At 44.1% G+C, this 27462-nt stretch overlaps 3 protein-coding genes across 3 annotated transcripts in view; 1 reads left to right on the top strand and 2 right to left on the bottom strand.

Annotated features, from left to right (window-relative positions):
* Positions 1-232: 232 nt before the first annotated feature.
* On the bottom strand, positions 233-1000 carry LOC134363228 (uncharacterized). Its single transcript, XM_063078787.1, has one exon. The coding sequence runs from the start codon at positions 998-1000 to the stop codon at positions 233-235; it is 768 nt and encodes a 255-aa protein (XP_062934857.1).
* Positions 1001-4300: 3300 nt separating this feature from the next.
* On the bottom strand, positions 4301-5188 carry LOC134363227 (putative vomeronasal receptor-like protein 4). The gene has a single exon (XM_063078786.1). It carries the CDS (start codon positions 5186-5188, stop codon positions 4301-4303), a length of 888 nt encoding a protein of 295 aa, XP_062934856.1.
* A 4345-nt stretch (positions 5189-9533) lies between these two features.
* The window catches only part of LOC134363226 (zinc finger protein 33B-like), a 40407-nt gene continuing 22478 nt past the window's right edge, over positions 9534-27462 (top strand). Inside the window, exons 1-4 of the mRNA XM_063078785.1 lie at positions 9534-9665; positions 10573-10610; positions 16474-17584; positions 17662-17777. Coding sequence (XP_062934855.1) covers positions 9534-9665; positions 10573-10610; positions 16474-17584; positions 17662-17777 — 1397 coding nt within the window. The remainder of the gene's footprint in view (positions 9666-10572; positions 10611-16473; positions 17585-17661; positions 17778-27462) is intronic.

The raw sequence follows: 27462 nt of genomic DNA, 5'->3' as shown, positions 1-27462 counted from the left end.
GTTCTTGGGCAGCAGCCTGGATGTGTTCCCTTTCCTCTGCTGTGAGGGTTGTGGTCTGGACGACTTGTAAGTCGTGTCATGTTAGGTCATGTGCTTGGGCTAAACATTGGAACTCCTTGGTATAGTTTCCCAGTTAGCAGAGTAGGAACCCAGCTGCTTTTCAATTTGGGAGACGTCCTGGAGCGAGAAGGGGACAGGAACTCACCCACTCCCTCGGCACCAGTGACCTCCCTTAAGGGGCAGACCAGGTCAGGGGGAGGTGGGATGACTCAGGACTGTGTCCAGGCAGAAATGGGAAGTGAGCCGGGGTTGAAGGTGCCGGGGGTGAAGGTGCCGGGGGTGAAGATGTTGGGGGTGAAGGTGCCGGGGGTGAAGGTGCCGGGGGTGAAGATGTTGGGGGTGAAGGTGCCGGGGGTGAAGGTGTCGGGGGTGAAGGTGCCGGGGGTGAAGGTGTTGGGGGTGAAGGTGCAGGGGTTGAAGGTGCCGGGGTGAAGGGGTTGGGGGTGAAGGTGTTGGGGGTGAAGGTGCCGGGGGTGAAGGTGTTGGGGGTGAAGGTGCCGGGGGTGAAGGTGTTGGGGGTGAAGGGGTTGGGGGTGAAGGTGTTGGGTGAAGGTGCCGGGGGTGAAGGTGTTGGGGGTGAAGGTGCCGGGGGTGAAGGTGCCGGGGGTGAAGGTGCCGGGGGTGAAGGTGTTGGGGGTGAAGGTGCAGGGGTTGAAGGTGCCGGGGTGAAGGTGTTGGGGGTGAAGGGGTTGGGGGTTAAGGTGTTGGGTGAAGGTGCCGAGGGTGAAGGTGTTGGGGGTGAAGGTGCCGGGGTTGAAGGTGCCGGGGTGAAGGTGTTGGGGTGAAGGGGTTGGGGGTTAAGGTGTTGGGGTGAAGGTGCCGGGGGTGAAGGTCCCGGGTCAGCGTGAGGCACCGGGGCAGGTGCTGGAGGAGCAGGGCAAGGGGTGAAGAGGCTCTGGATAGGGAGGGGAAGTTGCCCCCCAGCCGGTGGGCTGGCCATGTTTTCAGGGGGTTCGGACAGAGGGGAAGGGGGGAAGGATTCAGGAGTTTCAGGGGCAGATGGAGCTGGCGTGGTCAGAGCGAGGACAACTTGGGAAATGGAGCAGCGGGTGGAGCAGCGGGTGCAGAGGGAGGGGCGCGAGCACAGGTCCAAGAAGCCTGTCCCTCAGGGACTTGGGACCATCTGCATTGGCGTCTGCAAAAGTTGTCCAAATCTGTGAGAACCTGATAGTCAAAGGTGCCCTCGAGGGGCCATCGACACTGACTATCCATTGGTATTGGGGCCAGGCCACCAAACAGTAATGGATAAGGTGGCACCTTCTCAGGTCTAGTGAGAGCCCCAAAGCCTCGAGATCGGCCAGCAGGCAGCCCAGAGGGGGTTTTGGGTCGGATTTGGACTGGGCAGTTCCCACGATTCCTGCTGGGCAGTCCGGGGATTCAAGCAGGCATCCACGTTTGGAATCCCGGGCTGGGGTCGGATTAAGAGGGTGCTGTGAGGGTGTGGGCATCTCCCGATCCTCAGGTGCCCAACGAGAGTCACCTGGTGACTCGGTGGAGTCGCCCTGATGTGGCCACATTTTTAGGCAGGACCACCCAGATCAGGGCACGGAATCGGGGGAACTTACCCGGTGTCTCGAGGCGCGGGGCTCAGATGAGGTTCTGGTAATGAGAGGACAGAGGCTCCCACCAGAGCGGGGCCTCAGCCTTCCCGGGTTTCGGCACCAGGCGTCCGGTCAAGGCAGGCTTTAATGGGGGCGCTCCCAGGTGAGGTTCTGCGGCCCACAAGGGAGTGAGGCCAGGGATAGACGCGCCCAGGGTGGACACAAGAGGGTATTTATAGGGGAGGCTGCTGGCGGGGGTTTTGCCCATATATGGTGTGGAATTGATCAGGGCTCGGCTTCCAGTTCCTGCCTTCCAGCGAGGGAGGGGGAGAGGGGAGGGGTGGAGTTCACAAGGTGGAGGCTCCCTCCTACTTTGTTGCTGCTTTCTGGTCCTCCCAATCTCGCAGGCCCAACAACAAACCTTTCAGAAGAAAGTCACAAAATACATGTTTAATCTCCCTGGCAATGAGTTGTGACAACACATGAGAAATGTTGCCAACCAGAAGAGCTCATTAGAGAATTAATACAATAAAGTTTTTTGTTTGTTTTCCAGTTAGGGGCTGATCACATAGACGACCTGTGCCTGGCACATACACGTGTTCTACAAGGAAAGTCGATGATCAGCATAAACGGTATTGTTTGCTTAAACAAGTTAGACACAGAGAATCACTCCAATTGGTTAATGGTAAAATCCTTCTGAAATCTAAGTTTTGCCAGTCAAAGGCCATCATTATCAGCAAATCTTTCTAAAGATAAGCAGTTAAGCCTGCTATATCTACATCTGTGTGCACAATTACACAACAAATAAACTCTCTTTAAAAAGTGTTTCATGCCTTTATGAAACAGATGCACTAATTGGGTAGACAGATGGATGGACAGCATTTTAAACCAGTAAACAGTGAATATGTTATTTTGAAACATCCAGAGAAATTTCCAAAAAATGGACAAGGTTTCAGACTTCATAAAATGTCAATATTTTTTGAAAATAAAATTCATACAGATCTCTTTTCTCTAACTACTGTGAAATGACAACAGTGTGTATACAAATAAAGTGTTAATGAAAAAGAATATATAGCCACGTGCAAATTTTAAGCAACATCCTTTTAAATAACTTCTGGATTAACTTAAAAATTCAAAATAAGATTACTTTAAGGAGTCATGGAAGTGTTAAAGAAGGATAGTGATTGGAATCAAGGAACCTAAATTTAGGTGTCTTATTCTACCAACTACTGGTTTCATGTTATAAAAAAGAATTTCTCACAATTTATGGCAACTCTTTACTAAGATAGAAAATCATTACTTTATAAATATGTGCAAGATATAAAATTGCTTTTCAAGTATTAAAAAAAGTATCACCCTCTACAAATTGTTATTACTACATGGTATATTGCAGGAGTGCTGGTGTTCCCAGTGAAGAAACTTAAGGCTTCTCATGAGACTGTCATCTGCCACAATGCCTGTGTGGTATACTGGGAAAAGTCAAGAAACTATATATGACACTATAGTTGAAAAATACAAATATAAATTAAACAGCATATAAATATAATATGTAAAACTTATTTTTAATGTATGGGTTAAACATTAAGTTAAAATGAGCTCCTTAGAGATTAGTGAAATGAAAGACTAAGCAGAATAAACATAGCCAAGATGCAGTGCAGAGTGACAAATAGAAAATACTATATTTATATACACATTTATATGACAACTAGAATGAGAAAAAATAAAACACAGATAATAGTGTCACTGAGAAGTGAAAGAAAACTACAATAAAAAAAATTTATAAATTAAAAAAATTGAAAACAACATGATTTCTTGTATTGAGAAATACGTTGTGTTATAAAAGGGATAAAAGAAATACTGAAATAGAAATAATAGTCTAACTTCATAATATAAGAAGAAAGAAAATACTTAAAAGCCATGATAAAAATGCCTCATCTTCATTCAGTTGGGCAGAAAGAATCATAAAAGAGTCTTCTATAGGTACAAAGAGAAAGAGAGGGAAAGAGAAAATGATTTTTGGCACCAGGCTTGCACATACACATATACATCACTAAGTATTTACTGAGTAAGGCTTTTCAAGTAAATTTGGAATTCATCAGGGCTGATTATCAATGTAAGGGCAGTTAGTTCAATTCGTTAGAGTGCAGCATTATAACACCAAGGTCACTATTCAAATCCCCATACTAGCCAGATGCCAAAAAATAAAAAAGGCAGTGACAAAGAAAATACAGATTAACCTATGAAGATGACAGCAAAATCTCGAGTCTAAACAAAAGCAGTAATTTAGGGAAAAAATATATTAGGAGTTTAGGGAAAACATTGATATTCAAGCTACAATTTAATACTTAGCTAAGATATATTTGATGGAAAAGGATAAAATATTTTTGCAAGTAAAAATTTTGAAAAATATGGTTTGCATGGGCCTTATAAAAAGTATACTTCAAAAGAAAAGGTTTTTTGGTGGAGATTTGAGAATCAAAATACACACGTAAACCTGTAAACCTGTGGGAGTATTGAAACACCATGAACATTAAATGAAAGAAACCACAAAAAAATGGCAACATAAGATTAACCATATTTAGATATACTAAAGTGTGACTCCACAACTTTTAATTAAACAAGATGAAAATGCTATGCTACTTGAATAATTTGATTACAGAAGAATCTGTTCATAAGACTTATTTTAATCACTAACTTGTTCAAAAACGATGGCACTTCTGCCACATATTTTGTAAAGTCTCGATTATCCTTTTATCAGATCTGATTATCACTAAAGGACTGACAGTGGCAAAAACATTGCCCACAAACCTCTGGATGTCCACGACAACTGCATCATATGCCCATAACAGGACTGAAGAAGATGAGATGATAAAGTCCACCCAGTACATGACCACAAAGAAACTCACCAGCAGCAGGATGGTCTGGGAGGCTCTTTTCACTGGGGTGCTTTTTGGGGAGAGACTGGTGCTGTGAAGGTGCAGGGATCGTCTCTGATGCCCGAACAAGAGAATCACCATGTATGCGCTTGAGAGCATCATGATTCCTACAACGGAGACGTCTCTGAATAATGTCAGAGTCAAAAACACTTCCTGGATGATAGAGACCATGGGGAAGAGCGAGCAGTATTTACTGACACTTAGTAGATTGGTCTGGGTCACATTGGAAGAAGCCACTGTATAGAAGATCAGGTTACTGCTGCAAGACAAACTGAGGAACCACAAGAAAAATAAAATATGAATAATGTCATTTGTGAATTTATGTTTAAATCTCGCTAACCAGGAGGTGCTGGGGCTGATGGTGATGGCCTGGAACATGCTCAGGAGGCAGGTGGTGCAGATGGAGAGGCCTCGCATCACTCTGCTCATGAAGAAAAACACCTTACACTTGAAGTCGTTCTGAAAATTGAGTGACTCAAACAGATCTGGGGACACCAAAAATACTACAATGAGGAGCATCACTATGTGGACAAGGGCTAAGTGGCAGGTGATCAGGTCAATGAGCTTAGGCCTGTGACCCAGAAGGAGTGTGGAGATGCGGACGAGAAGCAGAAAGGTGTTGGCTGAGATCCCAGTGCCGGCTTGGGACATCAGGCAGTGCTTAATGGCAGTAGAAGCAGAAAGTCACTTCATCTTAGTGTAAAAGAGGAAACATATTTTTGGTGTCTGAAAAAAAAATAGACCTCACATTATCAGTGTTTTTTTCTTTTTCTTAGTTGAAATTATCATCATCATAATTTTTATTGTATTTTACTATTCTTGATAAATACTGAGTAACTCATAATATCTTCAAAATTCAGCCTCAGTAATATTTTTCATATATGCTTATATTTTCATACACATATAATACATTTGATATATTTATATAATGTATTTACACAGACAATAATGCCTGAATGAGGTACCTGTTATCTATACTCCTATAGTACCCAGGACACACTCTTTGTCATCTTTAATAATATTATGCCCTTATTTGTTTAATGTTTAGAACCCAGAAAAGTGATGCACATATAAAAATTACTTTTTTTTTTTCGTATAGCTGAACTGAAGGCAATGTTATGATAATGGAAAAAATCACCAAGAAAAACACTGGAAAGTAAAACAAACTTATGTTCATTACATCTTTCTCAACTTTTGTTGTTATGGCTTTTTCTTTGTAACACATGCTTGGGAGAGATAATGGAGTCATTTCATCCATTTTTTTTTCTTTTGGCAGCTGACTGGTGTGGGGATCTGAATGGCAGCCTTGGTGTTATAAGGCTCTGCTCTGACCAATTGAGCTAACCGGTCGGCCCCACAACCACTGTTTTTTTAAAAAATGTTTTTCATTCCAACTGAAAAGAGAAATGAGTATGTCAATGTTAAGCTATTTAAAAAAAAATTTACCCTGGCATGACAATATGCAAGCCCTAAATTAGTTTTCTATTACTGCTTTAGAATTTGCTAAACTTAAATTTACTAAAAATGTAATGGTTTAAACAACTCAAATCCTTATCTAAGGTTTTAGAATTCAGAAGTCCAAAAATGTTTTCACTTGTTTCAAATCATCACGTGTGTAAGGCTGCATCCCTTTCTGTAGGCTCAGGGGAAAATCTGTTCTCTTGCCTTTTCACGCTCTAGAGGATGCCCATATTCCTCAGCTTGTGGCCCCCTTTTAACTTTAAAACCAGTAATGACCAACTGAGTCTTTCTCAATGTGACATCACTCTACCACTGTTTCTTTTGCCCCATTTTCCCACATTTAAGAACTCTTCTGATTACATATGGCCCACCCAACCCAAGAGCCCACATAATCCAAAATAATCTTCCTATCTTAGAGTCAGTTAGTTAATTAGCAACCTTAACCACATTGATAAGCTTAATTTTTCTTTGTCATAAAACCTAGTATATTTACAGGTACTAAACATTAAGCTGTGGATACAATTGGGGGACCATAATTTTGCTTACTAAATATCCTTTTAATATTATCATCTCAAAATGGCCTTTGACTCACTTCTACGCTTTCATCCCACATGTCCCTTATATAAATTCATCCATTTCAGAAGTCAATATCTAATGTCCACCTCTCAATTTTCAAGAGGATAAATGTCACATTTCTCCACTGAATGACATTTGTGTGATTGAATTAAAATAACTATAGGTTGATCCTTTTATTGAGACTTCACTTAATATGGGTATACCCTCCAATGATAAAAAAAACTTGTACCTTCTGTTGCAAAGTATATGACCTTTAAGATTTAATCAATGAATGAAATACTGCCATTTGCAACAACATGGATGGACCTTGAGAGAATTATATTAAGTGAAACAAGTCAGGCACAGAAAGAGAAATAACACATGTTCCCACTTATTGGTGGGAGCTAAAAATAAATAAATAAATTCACACACACACACACACACACACACACACAAAAACGGAGGAGGGGGAAGAAGACATACAACTACAATTCCTTGAAGTTGGTACGACAAGCAAACAGAGGGGACATTGTTGGGGGGGTGGGGGGGAGGGAGGAGGGAGGGAGGTTTCGGTCATGGGCAACAATAATCAACCACATTGTATATCGACAAAATAAAATTAAGGAAAATAAATAAATAAATAAATAAATAAATAAATAAATAAATAAATAAATAAATAAATAAATAAATAAAATAAAATAAAAGATTTAATCAAGAAATATCCAACATCAGAACCCAGTGTAAAACTTTCACTGAAAAAAATTTAAATTATGTTTTTGTGTTATTTCCCCCTGCATACAGATGTCATTGTTTTATCCAATTAATTCATTCCAGAACATATAAATATTCATATAAATATGTGAGCTTAGATCATATGTATAAAGAAGATAGAAGTATAATGAAAAAGAAGAAATAATTTTGAGAACCTAAACATTATTTTGGGAAAAGGCAAATATGTTAATTTGAAAAAAAAATGAGGCTTAAAATTTTATTTCCTCACATTTAAGATATATATTATTTAAAATAATACATAACTGGATTTGTTTTATTTTATGACTATACAGACTCTTTCCATACAGATCTTTGCACTCTGCTAGTTCAGATAATATTATATAACCCACTTTATAAAATAACATGCTGGGCTTTATTTTATTATTATATGAATCAATAATTTTATCTTTACAATCAATTTTATCATGTTCCATGAACAACATTGTAAAATATACTGTGACTGACCATCAACAACATAAAGCCATCATGGGAACTGCAGGTGACAGGGTAGGGGGTCGGGTGGTTTACTAGCAATAGTTGCAATGTGGGAACACAGATAGCAATTTCAGAAAAGGAAAACTTTTTCTTTCCCGCATAGATCAGTTCCATAAAAAGAACCTTTTCTGAATATTACAAACATCAAAAGAAAATATAGTAAGTATAAAATAGTAAGTATAAAACACAACTGAATAACTGGAATGCATCTACTACTCTTTGGCAATTGGGCTTAGTGCAGGTCTTAAACAGCAGAAGTTGGTATTTTCAGATTTTTTGTTTTTGTTAGCTGGAAAAAAAAATAATTCTACTATTAGCAATTACAATATGGCATTAAAAACAGTGATCTTTACATTTATCTATTAAAATCTCATTATTGTAAAATGTCAAATCTTTCTTATATTTTATGATAAAAATTGAAACTGTCCTATAATAATTGAAAAATTCTGACTTAAAAAATATGCCATATTTTAAAAAAACAAAGTATGAATACAGCATATTAGTTTAGATTTGGTGTCTTTAGTAGTTAAAATTTTATTTAAACAACAGTGAAAATTGTACCTTATATGTTATATTAATATTAGGTAAAAATAAAATGCAATTCCAATTCAAATATAACATTACAAAATTATAAATGTCCTTTTGCAAATTCATAAATTTATAGCCTCATAAAAGTTATGAAATTGGTCTTTTTGTCAGAAACTCTGTGATTATTTTACCTAATATTTTCTAAGATATAAGGCTGAAATTACCAGAAGACACTTCTCGTAACACTTCAGTTGAGAAAAGTCTCATCCCACAACCCACCTGAGCCATGAACACTCACAGTTAACGAAGCTGAGAAACAGGCATTCGCCCAGCTGAGTCTGTGGAGTGAGTCTGTGTGTGTGAGATGAGGCCTCTAATCATCATTATAAAGGATGTCATCAGCTCATCTCCCTCCAGGCCTATAATTGTCATATCACCTATAAAAGCTGAACAGCTTTGGCCTTGGGATTGTTATAAAGGGGAAACACTGTGGGAAAATTGAATTCATTTAATTCCTGGAAAACAGCGGGCTAAGAACAGCTGGGTTCCAAACTTTTTCGAGTGAGCACATTTTCCCAAGGCACCTTGGTCTGGGTGTGTTATATGGTCACAATTCTTGTCAACAAAACATAAGTCCCTAATAGCCCCATCTTCAGACAAATAGATTGCCATGTCAGATTTCCCAATGTATCCCTGTTGTTTCAAGAGATTCCTGGTGTCCTTCACACATGTTTGGTGGTTTCAGGGGACTAAACAGAACCTCTGTAAGAATGAGGAATATTTTCCACTTCCAGACTGGCTTAGACAAAAAGATCTTTCCTCCAGGGGACGCAGCCCTGACCCAGAACACCAGCATTAAATGCAGAATCTAGGTTGAAATTAGCCCCCAAACCTCCTATTTGGCAAGGCACATGTATTTATATATTATATTCTTGTGAGCAATGTTAACCTTAATCTTAACCTCAACCATGGCTGCCACATTTGTGGTATTCTTCTTAATGGAACAGAAGTTAACTATAGACGGGTGACTGTTTTCTCTGTAAACACAGATATTCTCCAGGACATCACCTCTTAGCCTTTTTGAGCCCAGCCTGATGTATCTCTCACATGTCCTTGTTCATCCCCCAGCAAAGAGTCCTCCTTTTGGTCTGTGTCAGGATCACCTTCCCCCAGTCATGTCTAATTTATGGAGCATGAACTTCCTTATCAGAGAGAGAAGCCTTCCCAGAAGGAGAGAGGCCAGTGGTGCTGCGAGGCTCTCACCAGCAGCATTCTGGATCTTACACACTCACACCTGCTGCTCCGGCTATCCCAGCAGGTGTGAGTCATGTAGCTTTCCTCAGTTAGAACAATGATTTTTATGACTAGAAGAGTGTGAAGCTAATTTTCAAGAGAAAATTTTACTGACCTGACTCAAAAACCTAATTAGTTTTAACTTAATCCATGATGCCTATGAGAACATGTGGCCCTGCACCTGTCAGGTCACCCCAGGATGATTTGGGGCTACAGGCCTGATGCATGGTCAGGTGGTCCTCCCTGTGGACTCATGACCTGGTTATCTCAACTCCCTCTCCTCCGGCTGCCCATGACCTTCTCTGCCTCTGGCTTATTCTCCATATTGTTGCCCTTTTATTTAAGAATCATCATCATTGCCTGTTGAGAATATGTAAAATATTTCAATGACTGTGCCTTTTAATCAGTACATGTGAATGTATTTTTACTCCTCTAATGACATCATTATGTTAAAGTAATGCAAGTTTTATTAAATAGTCAATAGTGTCCTAGGTTCCTGGGATTCCTACAAAGAACAATTTTGGGGTGATTCTCCTATTAATAACATTATATATCCATAAAATTATTTATAAGATGACATTTGGACTCCAACTGCCAGACACTGTACTTAGTGTAGGGGATTCAAAGAGAACTAAAAAGCTTATGGCATATTCATATATATAATTAAAACAAAGCTAAGCAAAGAAGGAAAACACAGTTAATAGACAAGCTTAATGTCCACAAACCACCAGGAGTTGCACACATGTCCACAAACCACCAGGAGTTGCACACATGACATACAAATAAAAAGCAGAGTAGTGTGTTGACCTGCAGTAAACCCAGGGTATTTCTTTTATACTGTGGGATGAATCCTTTCACAGCTGTGTCCTCTCTTCATGCAGAACTGAAAACCTTACTCAAGCTAAATCACCTTTTTGTTGATATGGTTACAGGTCTTCCGTTTGTATGGCTCTGCAAGGCCCCAGACCAGGTAAGCAGTATTAGGCATTAAATAGCATTATAGCCATGTATGGTTGGCCCCTGGTCACAGAAAGTGATAATGGAACCACTTTAGTGGACATGAAGTACAGAAGTGTTTTGGTGGCATGTTCCTGCAACCTATATTGCTGCTGTGGCTTATGGATGCAAGAGTCAGCTATCCTCACTAAGGGAATATCACAGAAGGTCTCAGGAAGATCTCAGATGCATAGATTGTACATTGAAGGACCCTGAAGGGGCGGAGTATGAGGAAAATGGAGTGAGTATAGTCAGGACCCCTCGCCTGGTATCTGGCTGGGTAATGACTCAGCACATCCACTGTAAACAAGTGATATAAGAGGGGTGTAACTGTGCATGCACGCCCATATACTCCTTGGCTCATTAGCACTGTTGTGTAATTTTGGTAAAAAAGCAGCAGCTCCATACCACTGGCCAGCAGAGCTCATGTTGGGATAAAGCATGTCTGTCAAGTTATCGGCCACCAGAATCTTTTTTCAACTACCTGACTCGTGATCTGCACAGGGTGGGGCAGGGTGGTCTGTGATCTAGCCCAGGGCCAGTGAATAGGCCAAAATACATCAGAGTGCAAACAAACAAACGAAACAAACATGAAATTTACTATGTTTATTCCTTTTCTTTTAAGGTACTTAGCCTGTTGGACTTATTTTCTCCACCATTCAGAGACTTGTGTCATTTGCTTTTTGAATTTTTTTTTTTTTTTGGCTTATTTGTGACCAGTAAGGGGATCGCAACCCTTGGCTTGGAGTCGCCCGCACGGCACTCTCCCGAGTGTGCCACGGGGTCGGCCCTCCTTTTTGAATTTTGTAGGATGTTTTGTTGTAATTAGCCAAAAATATAGAATGGAATGTTTTAATTTCATCCTGTCCAGCATCAGAAGTTTCACCTTTTGGGGTTTTAAGAAAAAGTTAGAAGTGTTAACCAAGCTGTTATAAGTTGACAGAACTCCATCAGCATCTCAGTCTTTCCTGTGTCTTAGAGCATCTTGCCAGTTCCTTTATCCTCCCAGTTGCTCTATGTCCTTGGGCTCTTTGGTGTTTTCTATGTACTTGACCAGCTCAAGAAGCAGCCAAGGATTTAGGGAGGATTATGTGCAGACTTGTGGCTCCAGTTGCTCTGACTTCCCTACTTTGTGTGACATCACCATACTTTTTAGCCACTGGGAAATCTTAAATTCATTCTCTTCTTCACCAAGCCCAACACACAGTGGTTTCTAGCATGACATATACTGGTAAATGACTCCAAAGGAATGTCCTCTGTAGAAAAGCTACATAAATGTGAATATTATCAAAGCAATTTCCTTCCTCCAACATTAAAATTACCTCTAGTTTTTTATTTTCCAGAGGCAATTTAAAATAACATTTATTGGGTAACAGAAATAAGAAAAATATAGAAAAGTATAAAAACTAAAACAAAAGTTATTTGTACTCCCCTCAATTTTAATTGGTCTTTTTATCTTATTTTTAATATACAGTTAATGAGTGTATTACATTTAGTATTCTGTCTTTTACACCTACTATCATCTCACAAGTATTTCTATGCAACATTTTTTTCAAATTTATTTTTTTAAATTGACATAAAATTGTATGTATTGTTTATGAGTACAACATAATGTTTTAAATATATATATACATATGTATTGAAACGGATAAATCCAGCTAATTAACCAATGCATTACCTCATATAGTTATCATTTTTGAGGAGAGAACACGACATTCACTCTCAGAGATTTTGAAGAACAGAATATATCATCATTAATTATGGTCACCATGCTGTACAATAGATCTGTTGAATTTAAACCTTTTATCTAACTACAATTATGTATTCTTTGACCAACATATCCTCAACTCTTTCTTCCCACTAACCACCCCAGCCACAGTAACCAACATTTTATTCTTTACTTAGATAAGAGCATCCTTTTTAGATTACAAATATGAGTGAGATCATGTGATATTTGTCTTTCTGTACCCAGCTTATTTTACACTGTTTTAAAATTTTTGCTTGGAATGTTCTTGCCCCTTACCTTCACCTGCCTAGTTTTGTTTTAATATCCATTCTCTGTTTAAAATGTCACCTTTTCAGAGAGACATTCTTGGAGACCTCATAAACATTAAACACAGAGCTATTTTACTGACAATTTTGATTTTATATATATCACTTATCACTATGATGATCACCTTGATTTTTTGTTTACATTCTGCTACTCTCCTCTAGAATAAGAACTATGTGAACGTAGGTTTCTGGTATGTATTATTCACCACTGTACGCCCTGTATGGAAAACAGGGTTTGGCATATATTACACATACAGTAAGTGAAAGGTTTGTACCTTTTTATCATTTTCTTGAAGTAGCTTCACTTTCTTCACCTTTATAACTGAGATAATAATGCTACGTTCCTCACGGGAGTACTGAGAAGAGTGAATTGGTTAATAAATATAAAGTGCTTAGACTAGTAATTGTCCAAAATTAACAGCTCAAGTATTATTAACCGTAATACAAAATTATATATGTTGGGTCCGCCGCCGGCCAACCCGAACAGCCCTAGCCTCGTTCCTTTAGGGTGGGCGAGTGAATGGGCCCGGGATTCCTCTTTCCCTTCTGTCCCCTTTGGAAGGAGATGGGGGAAGAGAGCCCTGAAGAGAGGTGAGCACACCGCCGGCCCCCAAAACAGCCCGGTTAAAGGACACTCAGACGCGGCGGGGGTTCTGTCGAGCAGTTCCGTTTATTAGCACACAAGCACTTGCTTTTAAAGGCAAATGGGGAAGGCAGGTTTTTTACATCCTCCAATCAGCTTAAGGGTCCTGTCTCAATGCCTATCTATTGCAATCACACAGTGTTCACGAGTGCGGCCAATAAGGGCTAAGGCAAGGTTCCCGCAGACACTCCCACCCTACTTCCTCCTGGTGCCATCTTAGGCTGCCACGTTAATCCACTTGTAATGTCACTTAAGGTGGTGTTCGTTTTTAAAGCCCGACATATATATGCACAATAATAAAATACAGAAGTATAAGCAATAATGTAGGTCATTTGTAGTCCAAAAATTTTTAAGTATTTCTGTATGTCCCAGAGAATATATTTAATGTCTATGAGGAAATGTCAGGGAAAAAGCCATAGGCTGAAAGACACAGAACTAAAAGAGACATAAAGGAATTTTCTTTTAGCACTTTAATGCTCAGGGAAGGAAAGGAATGGAAATGTGGATGTGAGCAGAAGGCGTGATGCCAGGGCACAGGAGAGCTCCTCCTGACACTAGCCCTGCTCTTCTGGGTGTCCCTGTATTTTGCTCTGGATCCATCACTAATAAACTCCTTGGTCTTCACAGCCCATTGGCCGGCTGTCATGTGTGGGGCTATGGGGACATCAGGGATAGCTCCAAGGGACAAAAATGGAGCCATCCTCTTCATCAGTGCCAGGGACAGGGTGAGCATCTGCCCTGGTTATTTCCTCTCTTCAGAAACTACATAATTCACTTATTCATCAAATGTGGATTGAATCTTTGTTCTGTGCTACCTTATCAGAGGTTCAAAAATGAGGAAGACAAATCCCATGCTTTTAAAATATATACTGTAATTAGGAACACAGAATCCTGCAAACAAACAAACAAGAACCCCACCCAGCGTGTAAATGGTTTTGCAATTCACGTCTATGAAAGGCTCTGGAGGAACCTAAGGAAGACAGAGAATAGTTTGGGATACTGTCTTTTAGGAATGCCTACACAGAGGCATGGACAGATAAAATCTCTTGTAAAAAAAAAAGGTTAAGTTCACCAATTAAAAAAAGAAACTGCTCTTGCCTGTAGAGAACTCAGCATGAACACAAACACAGTATTCGATGTTGAATTTTCTTTTGGTTCTCATAAATCCATGAAGCTTGGACACGTGGTTTTCTGAAGGTAGAACTAAAAGTCACAGGTGTGGTCACAGAAGAAAAGGGCTTCTATAGCCAACTAAGAGTCCTAGATGTCCCACAAGTGCCCTGCTCAGCTTTCTCCCATCAGAGTGGTCACCAAGGTCTTGCTGTTAAGGTGGAAGCTGGTCACTCAGAGCAGCTGTCTGAGAGGGAACCCCACAGACTCTGCATGGGGGCTGAGAAAGCACACATCCAACAGGTTCTAGGACATCCTTGGAAACAAGGGCCTCGGGTAACAGTGAATAAGTAATGATGGATAAGCCACTTCTGAAATCATTGGAGCAGGTCACACAGATGCTGGGAATGCAAATTGGAAGGAATGAGCATAACCTGGAAGGAATTTGGTGCTATATACTGCCTAGGACACATGGCTGGGTGTCATTCCCCAGGGGTGTCTGCTCGGAAAGGTCAGGCAGACCTTCCAGGTCATTTGTAACTATGGGATTCACATTATAAGAACTCATAGCTTTCCCCTCATTGGAAGGAAAAGGAAGGTGTGTCAGTAGAGCAGGTGACAGATGAGTGAGACCTCTTCTGGCAAGAGAAGAGAGCTCAGTAGAGTGTTTTAAGAGAATATAGAAGTTAGAAGCAAACTGTAGAGGTGAGAATAGAATGATGATCCAAATTGTGTTTGGAGAAATAGATCCATCAAGAGGTAGACAGGTAGGTAGATAAATGAATATAGATGATGGAAGGATGAAAGATCAGATGGACAGATGGATGGATAGATGGACTGACAGAGAAAGGGAGAACGTGAAAAGAAAGAGGTATATGTATATATACACAGAGATTTCTTATCTGCAAATGGAGCTGCAGTGTAGATGGGGAGGGACAGAGCGAATGGAAGAAGCGATTAAAAGAAAAAGAAAAAGGAGAACTGTGAGTGAAAATAAAGCAATGAAGTTAATTACCAGATGGCTTTGGAGTAAGTGGAGGGTAGAAAGGAGAGGAGAATTTAGACTGATTTGGGCCATCACAAAGGGACAGGACCAAAGAGTGTGAAATGCTGGAGGTGTGGACGCCTGAGCACAGGTTTTACTAGTGCATGGAAAGGAAGCTGTTTTCTAGGGCCGCAGGGGCTGGGAGAGAAAACAGGCTGTCCCTGTGTTTGTACTTGGGAGGTTAAGAGGGGAAGCAAGTTAGGGATCGAGCAGCCTGGGATGAAGCATATATGCAGAGGTGACTAACTGGGACTCCTGTGCATTTGGGACAGAATGATAACAAACTTACGGGCACAGGAGACTTTCAGGTAATCAAGCTGACTTCCTAATTTCCATAGGAGGCTATGAAACCAAATTTCAGAAAATTGAAATAATGTGATCAAAGTAACACAGCAAATGTGAGACAAAACTGAGATTGGAATAATTAAAACATCCCTTATATAATGTTTTATTCCATCTTTTTAGAAGATTTCTTTTTGGTGTCATATGTTTTAATCCACTAAAAAATCCACAATTTAGGGCCGATGCGGAGCTGGGAGCACAGCGACGCTCCCGCCGCGGGTTCGGATCCCATACAGGAATGGCCGGTGCAAGCGCCGGTCACGAAAAATACAAAAAAAATAAAATAAAATAAATAAAAAAATCCACAATTTTATGAATCAAGATTTTGAACATTCATTTTTTAACATGTGTATGACTTACCCTGCCCCTGAGGAAGGCGGGCTCAGGCCCCTTCTCCAGTGGGTCACTGGGCGGGTGAGGGGCCGGGGTCCTTCTGGGAGCTCAGTGCTGGAAGGCAGCACAAGGGGAGGGAGGCCCCGCAGGCCCCTGCGGAAGGAGGCCAGGCCCGGGGAGTGTCCCAAAGCTGAGGTCCCCACGCTGCGCTCTGGCTGTTTGTGGGAAAGGGCCGCGGCCTCAGGCAAAGGTTCTGAAACTGTCTTGAGCCTGGGTTTTCTCTTCTGTGACACAGGCACGTTGAGCCCCGAGGGACCTGTCAGCTCCCAGCCTGCTCACGTCCCCACGCGGAGCCCGCGGGCTGATATCGGATCCCATTCCCGACGGGCCGGGCCACGGCCCCGGCGCCCCTCAGCAGCCCGGCTCTGCTGCCGCCCCAGCTGCTGAGACCCCACCTGGGGGTTGGAGGCCTGGGCTGGGGTGGAGGCGTAGCCCACTCCTCAAGGCCATCCAGCCGGTCCTCCGCAGCTCTCAGCAGCCTGGAGACCGAGGCCACAGCCCGGGAGGCGGGACCTCAGCCCGGGAGACCGAGTCCACAGCCCGGGAGACCGGGGCCTCGGCCTGGGAGGCGGGACCTCAGCCCGGGAGACCGAGTCCACAGCCCGGGAAACGGGACCTCAGCCCGGGAGTCCGAGTCCACAGCCCGGGAGACCGAGGCCTCGGCCTGGGAGGCGGGACCTCGGCCCGGGAGACCGAGGCCACAGCCCGGGAGGTGGGACCTCGGCCCGGGAAGCGGGACCTCAGCCCGGGAGACCGAGTCCACAGCCCGGGAGACCGAGGCCTCGGCCTGGGAGGCGGGACCTCGGCCCGGGAGACCGAGGCCACAGCCCGGGAGACCGAGGCCACAGCCCGGGAGGCGGAACCTCAGCCCGGGAGACCGAGTCCACAGCCCGGGAGACCGGGGCCTCGGCCTGGGAGGCGGGACCTCAGCCCGGCAGACCGAGGCCACAGCCCGGGAGGCGGGACTTCAGCCCGGGAGACCGAGGCCTCGGCCCGGGAGACCGAGTCCACAGCCCGGGAGACCGAGGCCACAGTCCGGGAGGCGGGACCTCAGCCCGGGAGACCGAGTCCACAGCCCGGGAGACCGGGGCCTCGGCCTGGGAGGCGGGAACTCAGCCCGGGAGACCGAGGCCACAGCCCGGGAGGCGGGACCTCAGCCCGGGAGACCGAGTCCACAGCCCGGGAGACCGGGGCCTCGGCCTGGGAGGCGGGACCTCAGCCCGGGAGACCGAGGCCACAGCCCAGGAGGCGGGACCTCAGCCCGGGAGACCGAGGCCTCGGCCCGGGAGACCGAGGCCACAGCCCGGGAGACCGAGGCCACAACCCGGGAGGCGGGACCTCAGCCGCGCGCTGTCGTCTCCGGGTCTTTTGGCCCAGCCGGCCGCCGTCCCCGCCGTTTGCGGCGTTTGCGGGGCAGGTTGGGACGTGCATTCCCGGAAGCCGCCGGCTCTTGCCAGACAAGGGGACCAACGGCGGCTAGATTGGGGCCGTTACCACCCCGTGCGCCGCCCTTCCGCTAAGGGCGCCGGAGCGCGACAGCGACTACCCAGGCCCAGGTGAGGCGGAGAAACGGGGCTGGATCTGGGTCTGCAACGGGGGTGGGGCCGATTGGGCGAGCCGGGCCAAATGGGCCCTGGGCCTGGGTTCGCGACCACAATTGCGCGTCGTTTGGGGCGGGCCCTTGGGCCCTTGAGCCCCGCTGCCCAGCAGCGGGTTCCCGGAGCTCAATCCATGTCCCGAGTCCAGTAGACGCTGGCCTGTGCGCCCCGGTCTCCTCGCCTGGAGGGAAGCACCAGTCCAGCACCCACGACTGCGGTGCCACGGACGGTCCTGCACTCTGGAGCTGGGGCCCTGACCGTGGGTGTTTCCTCTCCGCCTTTTCTGCCCCTTTTGCCAGTTGGGAAAAGGTGCCTCTTGGGTACTGGGGGCCGGGGACAGCCACCCCCCCTAGGGGTTTCCACATCTGCGTCGCCCCGGGAAACCCTCCAGGGGCCTCCTAGACGCTGGTCCCACTCTTCCCCTTCCTGGAAGCTCTCTCTGGGATGTCCAGTATGGTGGCCACTAGCCAGGTGTGGCTATTTAAATCGACCTTAAAACGAAGGCTTCCTTTCCTCAGTCCCAGTAGCCACATCGCAAGTTGGCCGGTGGCTGGTGTATTGGACGGTGTAGACGGGGAACCTTGTGGTCATCACAGAAAGTTCTGTGGTGTGGGCTGGGGAACAAGATGGGCCTGGCTCCTGCTGCTTCTCCCCCTCCTCCTGCCAGGGCCCACTCTAGCCACACCCGGCACCTCTTGCTCTCTCGCCTGCGGGCTGGCCTGGGGAGCAGATGGCCATCCTGCCGCAGGTCTGAGCTCACTGTCACTGCCTCACCTTCCTGATTACTGTCTCCCAGTATTTCCTGTCTCAGGTTCTTTCTCCTTTTCTCCCCAGCACTGCATGTTTTTTCATTGCTACTTATCTGCTGGCTTTCCGTTTTAGTTGTAGAGTCTATGAAGCAGAGATTGGGATTATTGCTTACTGTACGCCCAGTGTGGACACAGTATTAGGTTGAAAGATACGGATGAAATCTCTTACAACTGGAGTTCTTTGGCTGGTGGAAATGGTACTTTCATAGGTCATCGTAGGTCCTCAGTAGAAATCTGACGCAGCAAGTGTGTGGACACAGGGCAGCACAGGGTCAGGAGTCCAGTCGTGATTGTAGATGGCTGTAGGAACTGGCAAGTCTGAAGTGGCTTCCTGGAGGAGGTCAACCTTTAGCTGGGTCACCTCTATCCCTCCTCTGCTCCACTGGCCTGGCTCTGCACACATTCAGCATCCTGTGGCTAACGGTTTCCATTTCTTTGCTTTAATTTTTCTTCAAAGATTCAGCTTTTAATTGTTCTATTTTTCTACTTATTAACTCATTGCTTTTTTGCTAATAGTTAATAATCCCTTCTATTTTTCCTGGTTATCTTATCATTCTTTTTGTAAGTGATATGTATGCTTGCTTCATTTCTTCACATTCTTTCAAAAAAGTATTTCATATTTAAGGTCTGATGCTTAAGTTCCGATAGAACAGATTTTCTTTATCCTTGCTGTCTGGAAGTTCTGCAGTTTTGGGTTGTGTTTTCCTGTTGGTCCAGGAGTTGTTTAGGAGCAAGTTTTAAAATTTCCAAGTGGACGGTCTTTTGATTTATTGATTTTATTATTATTTTAGTTTGAGTTGCATTTTGGTGAGAGAATACTGACTCCTCTTTTGAACTTTTGGGTCTCAGGAAGTTTTCTTGTGGCCCTAGTATAGAATCAGGTTTCATCACTCTTCCACTGGGACTTGAAAAGAAGACTGAGTTTCTATTTCCGGTTTACAGAGGTTTGATGTGTGTGTCAATGAATGTTACCACCTTAATTGTCTTATTTGGGTCATGTATAACCTTTACTTAGTTTTTGTACTCTTGCTCTGTTGTGGACCAAGAGAAGTGAACTAGTCTCTACCATTGGTATATTTCTGTCCATTTCCCCTTGTGGCACCAGTGGATGTTGGCAGTTATGTTATCTGGTGCATAGCTATTTATGATTATTATGTTTTCTTCTGAAGTGCACCCATTAGTACACTTTTTCTTATTCCTACTTTTTGTGACTGTAAAATCATGAGTAGTGCTTTCTTGAGTTTGTATTTGCTCGGCATACCTTTGCCCATTCTTTTATTTCTAACCCTTCTGAATTACTTTAAATGTATTTCTTATATGCCACATAAAGTTGGGTTTTCCTTTGTGATTCAATCTGAGAATCTTTTTTTCTTTGCTTTCTCTAGGTAAGTTCAACTAATTTACATTTATTGATAGTTCACATATATTTGGTCTTACTTTTGTCTTCTGTGTGTTTGTATTTTTTTAAGTTTTTTATTCTGTGATCTGTTTTCTTTGCTTTTGTTTTAGTTTCTGTAGTTTGATGTTTGGGAGAGTCCATACCTCTGTCTCTATGAGATATTGTAATAACATCTCATATAATGTCATATACTGTCTGTAGCACTGTTTGTCTATGGGGATCATTTACTAAGTACTTTCTGTGATGGGCCTAATCTCATTCCCCACCACCCCCATCCATACCTTTCCCCCAGGTAGCCACACACTGCCCTAGCACCTGTCATGTTACCTGGCAGAAAGGGATGTTGCAGATGTGATTAAGATTATGGACCTTAAGGTAGATTGACTATCCTGGGTTACCTGGTTGGGCTCCATGTAGTTAGCTGAGCCTTGAAAAGCAAAGAACTTTCTCCAGCGAGAAGTGAGAGACGTGTGGTGAAGGGGGTGTCAGAGAGGTCCCAGTGCAAGGACTGAAGCAGAGGGGTCTAGGGGCTAAGGGCAAACCCTCACCCCCCGCCACCAGCAGCAAGGACACAAGGACCTGGACTTTTCCTGCAACCCAAGTTGTTTTTCTAGCATCTCCAGGAATGAACAGAGCCCAACTGGACTTCTGACTTATGGAAGCTGAGAGAGAGCACATTTCTGTGCTTTGAGCTGCTAAATTTGTGATAATTTGTTATGGCAGCAATAAGAAACTAAGACATCTTTTGTGAGTAATTATAAAATTAATGTGTTTTGTTTTCTTCCTCCCATCACCTAGTTTTAGTTAACAATAATACCTTTCTTAATGTTTGCCTATGTACTCTGATATTTACTTGTATTTCTGTTATTGAAATGTCTGCTTTAAATGATACCCATTGACTGCATTTCTTACTGACAAGAGGATGAGCTAATTATTCTATTTATTATCTTCTTTTCTCAAGTACCCCCTCCCTGCCCCCAGTTTGTGTCATTTGAGTCATTGCTCCATAGTTGGGGATTATATTATCAGCGTTCTGGTCTGTTGCCGTCAGCCACATTGGTTTCTGTCTTACATCTACAGGTAAATATATTCAATGCTCATTGACAGCCCTTTTGATGGTGTTTCCTCCATCAAGTCTTGATTAGATGAAGTTTTTCTTGCGGGTATTTTCTCAGAATGCCTGATGGTAACGGTGGCCTTGAGTACTGGATGTTCAAAACTGGCTTTGGGGCTTACAGGACAGCTTGAATGTTGACGGAGTCCTTGGTCAGTACTGTCATTCTCTGACCATCTTGTAGATGTCACTCCATGTCTTCTGACTTTGAATGTTGCTTTGGAGCAATCTGAGGCCTGCTTGCTTTCCCTGTATAAGTGATTTAGTTTCTCTCTTTTTACCTCATTCTGTTCACTTTTCTTATCTCTATCATTTATCTTTAAACAGTATTTTGTTTGCTTGCTTGGTTGTAGGAGTTTTTGTTTGTTTGTTTTTAATATATTCTGCATATTAATCCCTTAACTGATACATTTTCTCCCATTTGTGAATTGCATTTTCATTCTGTTGATGGTGTACGTTGATGCACAAAAGTTTTTAATTTTGATAAAGCCCTATTTTCTGTTTTTTTCTTTCATTGTCTGTATTTTTGTTGTCATAGGTAAGAAATTATTGCTAAATTCAATGTCACAAAGCTTTTCTCCTATGTTTTCTTTTAAGAGTTTTGTAATTTTAGGTTTTACATTTAAGTCTTTAAAAATTTTGTGTTCATATTTGTGTATGGTTTAAGGTAAGGGTCCAACTTCATTCTTTTGCATGTGACTGTTCAGTTTTTCTATTATCAGTTGGTGAAAAGATGATCTTTTCCCCATTGAATGGTCTTGGGAACCTTGTCAAAGATCTGGAGCTTCCTACCTGATGGTGCTGGGGTGGCGTCTTCATCCCTGCAGCCTGTCCTGACCCCTGGTCACCTTCTCCCTGTAGCCTTGCTGTGCAGCTCATTTACACACTTGTTGTTTCCCCCTGAGGAGACTGGGCCACCTGCTGGCAGGAGGCTGTGGGACAGGGGGGCTGAGCCAGGAGCACATGATCTGGTTGAGGAGCTCCAGGGAGGGGCCGCCTTGAGACCTGCGGTTGGCCTGGACTGAGTGAACTGGGGATGGGATGTGGTGGAATCATGCAGAGGCCCCAGTTTTGTGTGTGTCACTGGCATACTGTGACTTGCACACATCTGCCTCAGGGTCCTCTCCTCTGCTGTTCCTGGGAAGTTTCAGCTTGCAGGAGGCTCCTTGATTCCTCTGTGAACCCTGTGCAAACACTAGCTAATTAATCCTGGAGCTGCTTGCCTCCCTGCCACAGGTCTCCAGACGGGAGTGCGCCATGTGGGTAATGCACTGTTTGGCAGGGAAGGAGCAGTTGGGGGTGCATTTGAGCCTGGGGCCAGGCCAAGGGATTGGGACGAGTGGCCTTAGTTGCATGGTGATGCTCGCTCCGAGGTGTGAGGCTCCATCTTCACAGTGGCCTTCTGGGGAAGGATGACTGTGTTCTCTGTGCAGAGGAGGAGAAGGAGGTGTTCTAGGGCACATCACCTGCCTGGGGTGAAGGAGGGACCAAGACTTCCACTAACCTGCCACTCTACCATGGCCACAGCCACTCTGGGCAGTTCTGTCACAGCTTGAGATAGAATTCACACAGCATACAGTTCACATATTTGAAGTGACTAAGTCACGATGTTTTGCACCCATCACCCCTTCTGATTCCAGAGCATTTCCATCATCCCAAGCCCATCAGCAGTCACCCCCATTCCTGCCTCTTGCCTACCTGGTGACCCCTCCTCTATTTTGTGGCTCTAAGGATTTGCTGATTCTGAACATTTCCTGCAAATGTCATCTGACAAGCTGTGGTCCTTTGTGACTGGCTTCTTACACTGAGCACAGTGAGCTCAAGGTTCGTCCCTGTTATAGTGTCTGTCAGAACTTCACACGTGGCATTGTAATGTTTTTCCTGCCAGTCTTTTTTCTATGCGTGGCACCATTTTGATAGTGACATAGTTAACATACAATGTGATGCACAGATCTCAAGTGTTCAGTATGATGAGTTTTGACAACTGTACGCACCTGTGTAATGACCAGTACACACCATATTCGACCCCCAGAATGTCCCTTGCACTCCTCCACATCTCTTCCTCTCCAACCCCTGTCTGAGTTCTATCACCACATGTGAGTTTTGCTTGTTCTTTATTTTCCCGTAAATGGCTCTGTAGTGTATGACTCTTTTTGGTCTGGCTTCTTTTGCTTCACAATGTTTTTGTGAGTCCTTCATCTAGTTGTGGCATTGGTATGTTCTCCCTTTGTGAGGCTGAGTTGTATTGCAGCAACAGTCTGGACCACAGTTGTCCTTTTTCCTGTTGATTGGATCTGTGCTGTCTCAGGTTGGCTGATTGTGACAAGGCTGCCGTGACCATGGGGTTTAAGGCTCTTGGAGACGTGTGTTTCCAGCTCTCTTGGTAAGTGCATAAGCAGTGGGATGGTTGGGTCACGGTCAGGGTCAGGGTCAATCCATCTTTATCAGAAACTGCCCAACAGTTCTCTGGAGTGGTGGCTTCATTGTACACCCCACAGGCCAGGGACATGAGTTCCTGGTGCTTCTCGTGAGATAATTTTGTGACACACTTTCTGGTAGCGTTGTATGTGCTTTTAGACACTATTTAAAGTTGCTACATATTGTATAGATATGTAACATGATTTATTTTTTTCTTTTTATTGACTTGGCCATTTCTAATATCCTGTTCTTTATTTTACAACACTTCTGGCTTCTGCTTCTTTCTGTTTGGACTCCTTGGAGCAGAACTCTTGGGGTGGGGAATGGTTTATCTGCCTGATTGTTTTCCCGGGGGCTTGTGCTGCTTTGTGCCCCCAAAAGCAGCATCTGAGGCTGGGGTCCCACTGCACTGTCCCCTCCCTGTGTCCCCAGTTGTCCAGCCCCACTAATATGAAGGGCAGATTCTGGCATCTCCTGCTCCTAACTGCTCCTGTGGTTTCTCCTGTTTGTTTCTCGCTTGCTGACAGGTCACGTGCCTTTCCTGCTCACATCTGCACTTTACTTAAAATTATGTTTGCTTTTAAAAATAAATTTGTAGGAGTGCCTTACATACTAAGGATAGTAGCCTTTGTCCTATGTGTTTCAGTATGTTTTCAATTTAACTTTGGCCTTTTCATTTTGCCTTTGTTGCATTTTGATTTACAGAAGCTTTTAAAAATTATGCTGCCAGGTCTCTTTTCCTGTGTGTTTAACATTGCTTTTGTGTTTGGTAGATGTTTTCTTTTGGGTTGTTTCAATGTTTTATATTGTATTTATTTTTAAACTTTTTAATCCTTTAAACCATCTGGAATCTATTTTGGTTAAGCTGTGAGCTGAGGAACTGACATGCGTTATTTTCCAAATCATTCATTTGTTTCTGGGCACGTGGGATGATAGACGTGTGCTGAGGAGATGAGGGAAGGAGCTCTCAGAGCAGCACCTCTGAGGACGCTGCCACTTCCTGCAGTTGACAAGGGGCAATGCGGGTGTGGGGAAATGCCATACAATACTGCAGAGGGACAGGACAGGGGGCAGGGACAGGTGCATGTGGGTGGCAGCTGTGTCTACTTCCCATGTGACCTCAGGCCTGCTTCCCTCCCTCCTTGTTTGGCTCTCACTGGTCAGCCAGGTCCTGGAGGCCACAATCCAAGATCAGGGTGCCAGCAGGGATGGTTCTGTTGAGGGCCCTCTCCAGTTGCAGACTGCTTCCTGTATGTCATGTCCTCACTTGGCAGGAAGAGGGCCAGCCAGCTCTGTGGGGCCTCATTCACCAGGGCACTAATCCCGCTGTGAGGGCTCTGCCCTCATGACCTGGTCACCTCCCAAGCGCCCCCTCCTTGGGGCTTAGAGTTTCAACATGTGAATTTTCGGGGGACACAGACACTCAGAGCATGTCAGAGCCCATTGGGAGCCAGTGTCACCCTTGCAGTTCCCATGGTTCTCTTAGAAGGAAACAGGAAAACAAGATGTGCTGTGTCCACTGCATGAGGCATATCCTGGTCCTTCCCACCTACTCCTCCAATAGGCCTGCCAGGCACACATTGCTCCCTCACTTTTGAGTGTGTGAAAAGACTTGGGGACATGAGAGACTTTCTCAAGGTCACACACTGGTCAAAGCAGAGTGGGGATTCAGACCCAGACCCCCTCTGTAGTCCCCAGTCTCCCTTGACTGCTGAGATGATGTCTGCACATGTTTCTAACAGCCCCCTATGCAGCCTCCTGCACAGGGGCCTCTGTTGCACCCGCGGGCCTGGTGGGGCAGCCTAGAGCTGGGAGGCCTGGCCTCCTCCTGCTCACACCCTCTGGGTTTTGGGTTCTCCAGGCCCAGATCTTTCCCTTCCTCTCTCCTCCCATCCTCCACATGTCCACAGATCTCTATTATTTAAAGCCTGGGCCTGGCTAGATGCTGGGTGCTGAGTAGGAACGAGGGGTACCTAGGTGAGGAAGCAGCTTCCTGCTTTTAGGACACCGTGTCTCTTGGTCCTCAGCTGCCAGACTGGCTGTCTCTGTGCAGTGAGGTTGGGCAGGATTCATGAGCATGATTGTATTTTTTTTATTGATTAAGTTGATTTGCTAACTTAAGGCTCAGGGCTGTGAGAGACCGTGCCACATGTGCTGTGACAAATTGGATGGTGAACTTCATCAGAAGCTGCACCAAAAGCTGCCCAGTGGGCTGAGCACTTGGGCCCAGTGGATCCCTGCCAAGTCTCAAGGAAGCTGGCTCCCAGCCCCAGGGCCCATCCTGCCAGGGCCCACCCTCACCTCTGCCAGCCCTGCTTCCTCTTCCCTGGAGAGACTTAGGGACATGCCTGCTGTCTCCCTGACCACCTTGTGATATGGGTGTCCTCACCTGCCACCTACCCTGCTCCACAGTCACTTCTCAGCTGCTGTGTAGGCCCAGCGTGGGCCTCATGGGCAAAGCTGAATTCTTTCCTGCCTGTGCAGCTTTCTCTGCTGCCTGCAACCAGTGCTTCATCTTGTGTCTCCTTGGATGGTCTTTCTTTAGATTTCAGACTACTCAGTTGCCCTGAGACCTCAGCTTTCTGATGAGTCCAAGAAAATGATGATTTTGTAGTTTTGTAGCTTTTTTCTTTCTTTTTTTTTTTTTTCTATTTTTTTGGTGATGGGCCAGTACTTGTAGTTTTTTCTTATTGGTATGTTAGGGCAACACTCTTTATAGCTTCCTACATTGTAGGCAGAAGGGGACTCTCATTGTCACTGTAAATTGTATTTTTCTCATTATAAATGAGCTTGAACATCTTTTCATATGTTTAAGCACCAGTTTTATATTGTGTGTGAGAGTAAATCTTCTGGGTGGTTTTTTTTTTTTTCTTTTTTCCTGTTTCCCTGCAGTTTTTCTGAGCTCTTTGTATATTAGGGATTGCTATGAATCACATGTGTCCGCCAGAAGTTTATGTATTGGAAATTTGTTCCCCACTGTGACAGTGTTAAGAAGGTAGGAAATTTGATTATGGTATTTGACAGGTGAGGCCTTTGACTGGTGTTTGAGTTGTGGGGCCCTTGGGAATTAATTAATCCATTCATGGAGTGGTGGGTTGATGGCAGTGAGTTAGTGTGGGTGCGGACTGGTGGCTTTATAAGGGGAACACATAGGAGAGCTCTTGCTTTTTCCTTTCCTGTCATGTGATACCCTGTTTGCCACAGGACCCTGTAGAGAGTTCCCACCCAGAAGAAGGCCCTCACCAGATGTGCACCCTGGACTTCCCAGCCTCCAAAACTGTGAGAAATAAATTTTGTTCCTTCACAAATTACTCAGTTTCAGGTACTCTGTTAAGCAACAGAGAAGGGACTAATACAGAGATCTTATTAGCCCTTTATCAGTGACACATGTGGCAAATATTTTCTCTCAGCTGATCAGTTATCCTTTTACTTTGCTTATGGTGTTTTTGGTCATGCAAATTTTTGTTTCTTTTTTTAAATGTCTTCACATGTGTCAGTCTCCTTTCATAGCGTCTTGATTTTGAGTCCTACCTGGGACTCACAGAGGTTAAAAAGGAATTCACTTTTTTTTTTGCACATACCTTCACTGTTTTATCTTTCACATTGATAGCCATGATCCATTTGGAGTATATGCTTTTTATTATGTGGAGCATGTACCATTTTTTCCCCCAAATGGCTAACTAGATGTCCCAGCACCATTTAGTAAAAAGTCCTTGTTTATTTTCATTTAGAAAGAAGTCCTTCTTTGATTTATGATGCTGCATTTATCATATGCTAAATTTCTATATGTGCATGGGTTTAGTTTTAGACTTTATTCCTTATTCTGTTGGGCTATTTATGTTTTCATATAAGATATCTTATAGAGGCTTTTTAGCATTTTTCGTAACAGTTTTGTTGTGATAT

The sequence above is a fragment of the Cynocephalus volans genome, chromosome 14 (assembly GCF_027409185.1).
Source record: "Cynocephalus volans isolate mCynVol1 chromosome 14, mCynVol1.pri, whole genome shotgun sequence".
NCBI classification, from domain to species: domain Eukaryota; kingdom Metazoa; phylum Chordata; class Mammalia; order Dermoptera; family Cynocephalidae; genus Cynocephalus; species Cynocephalus volans.
Note: the sequence above shows the minus strand (reverse complement) of the source record. Positions and strands in the feature narration are given on the sequence as shown.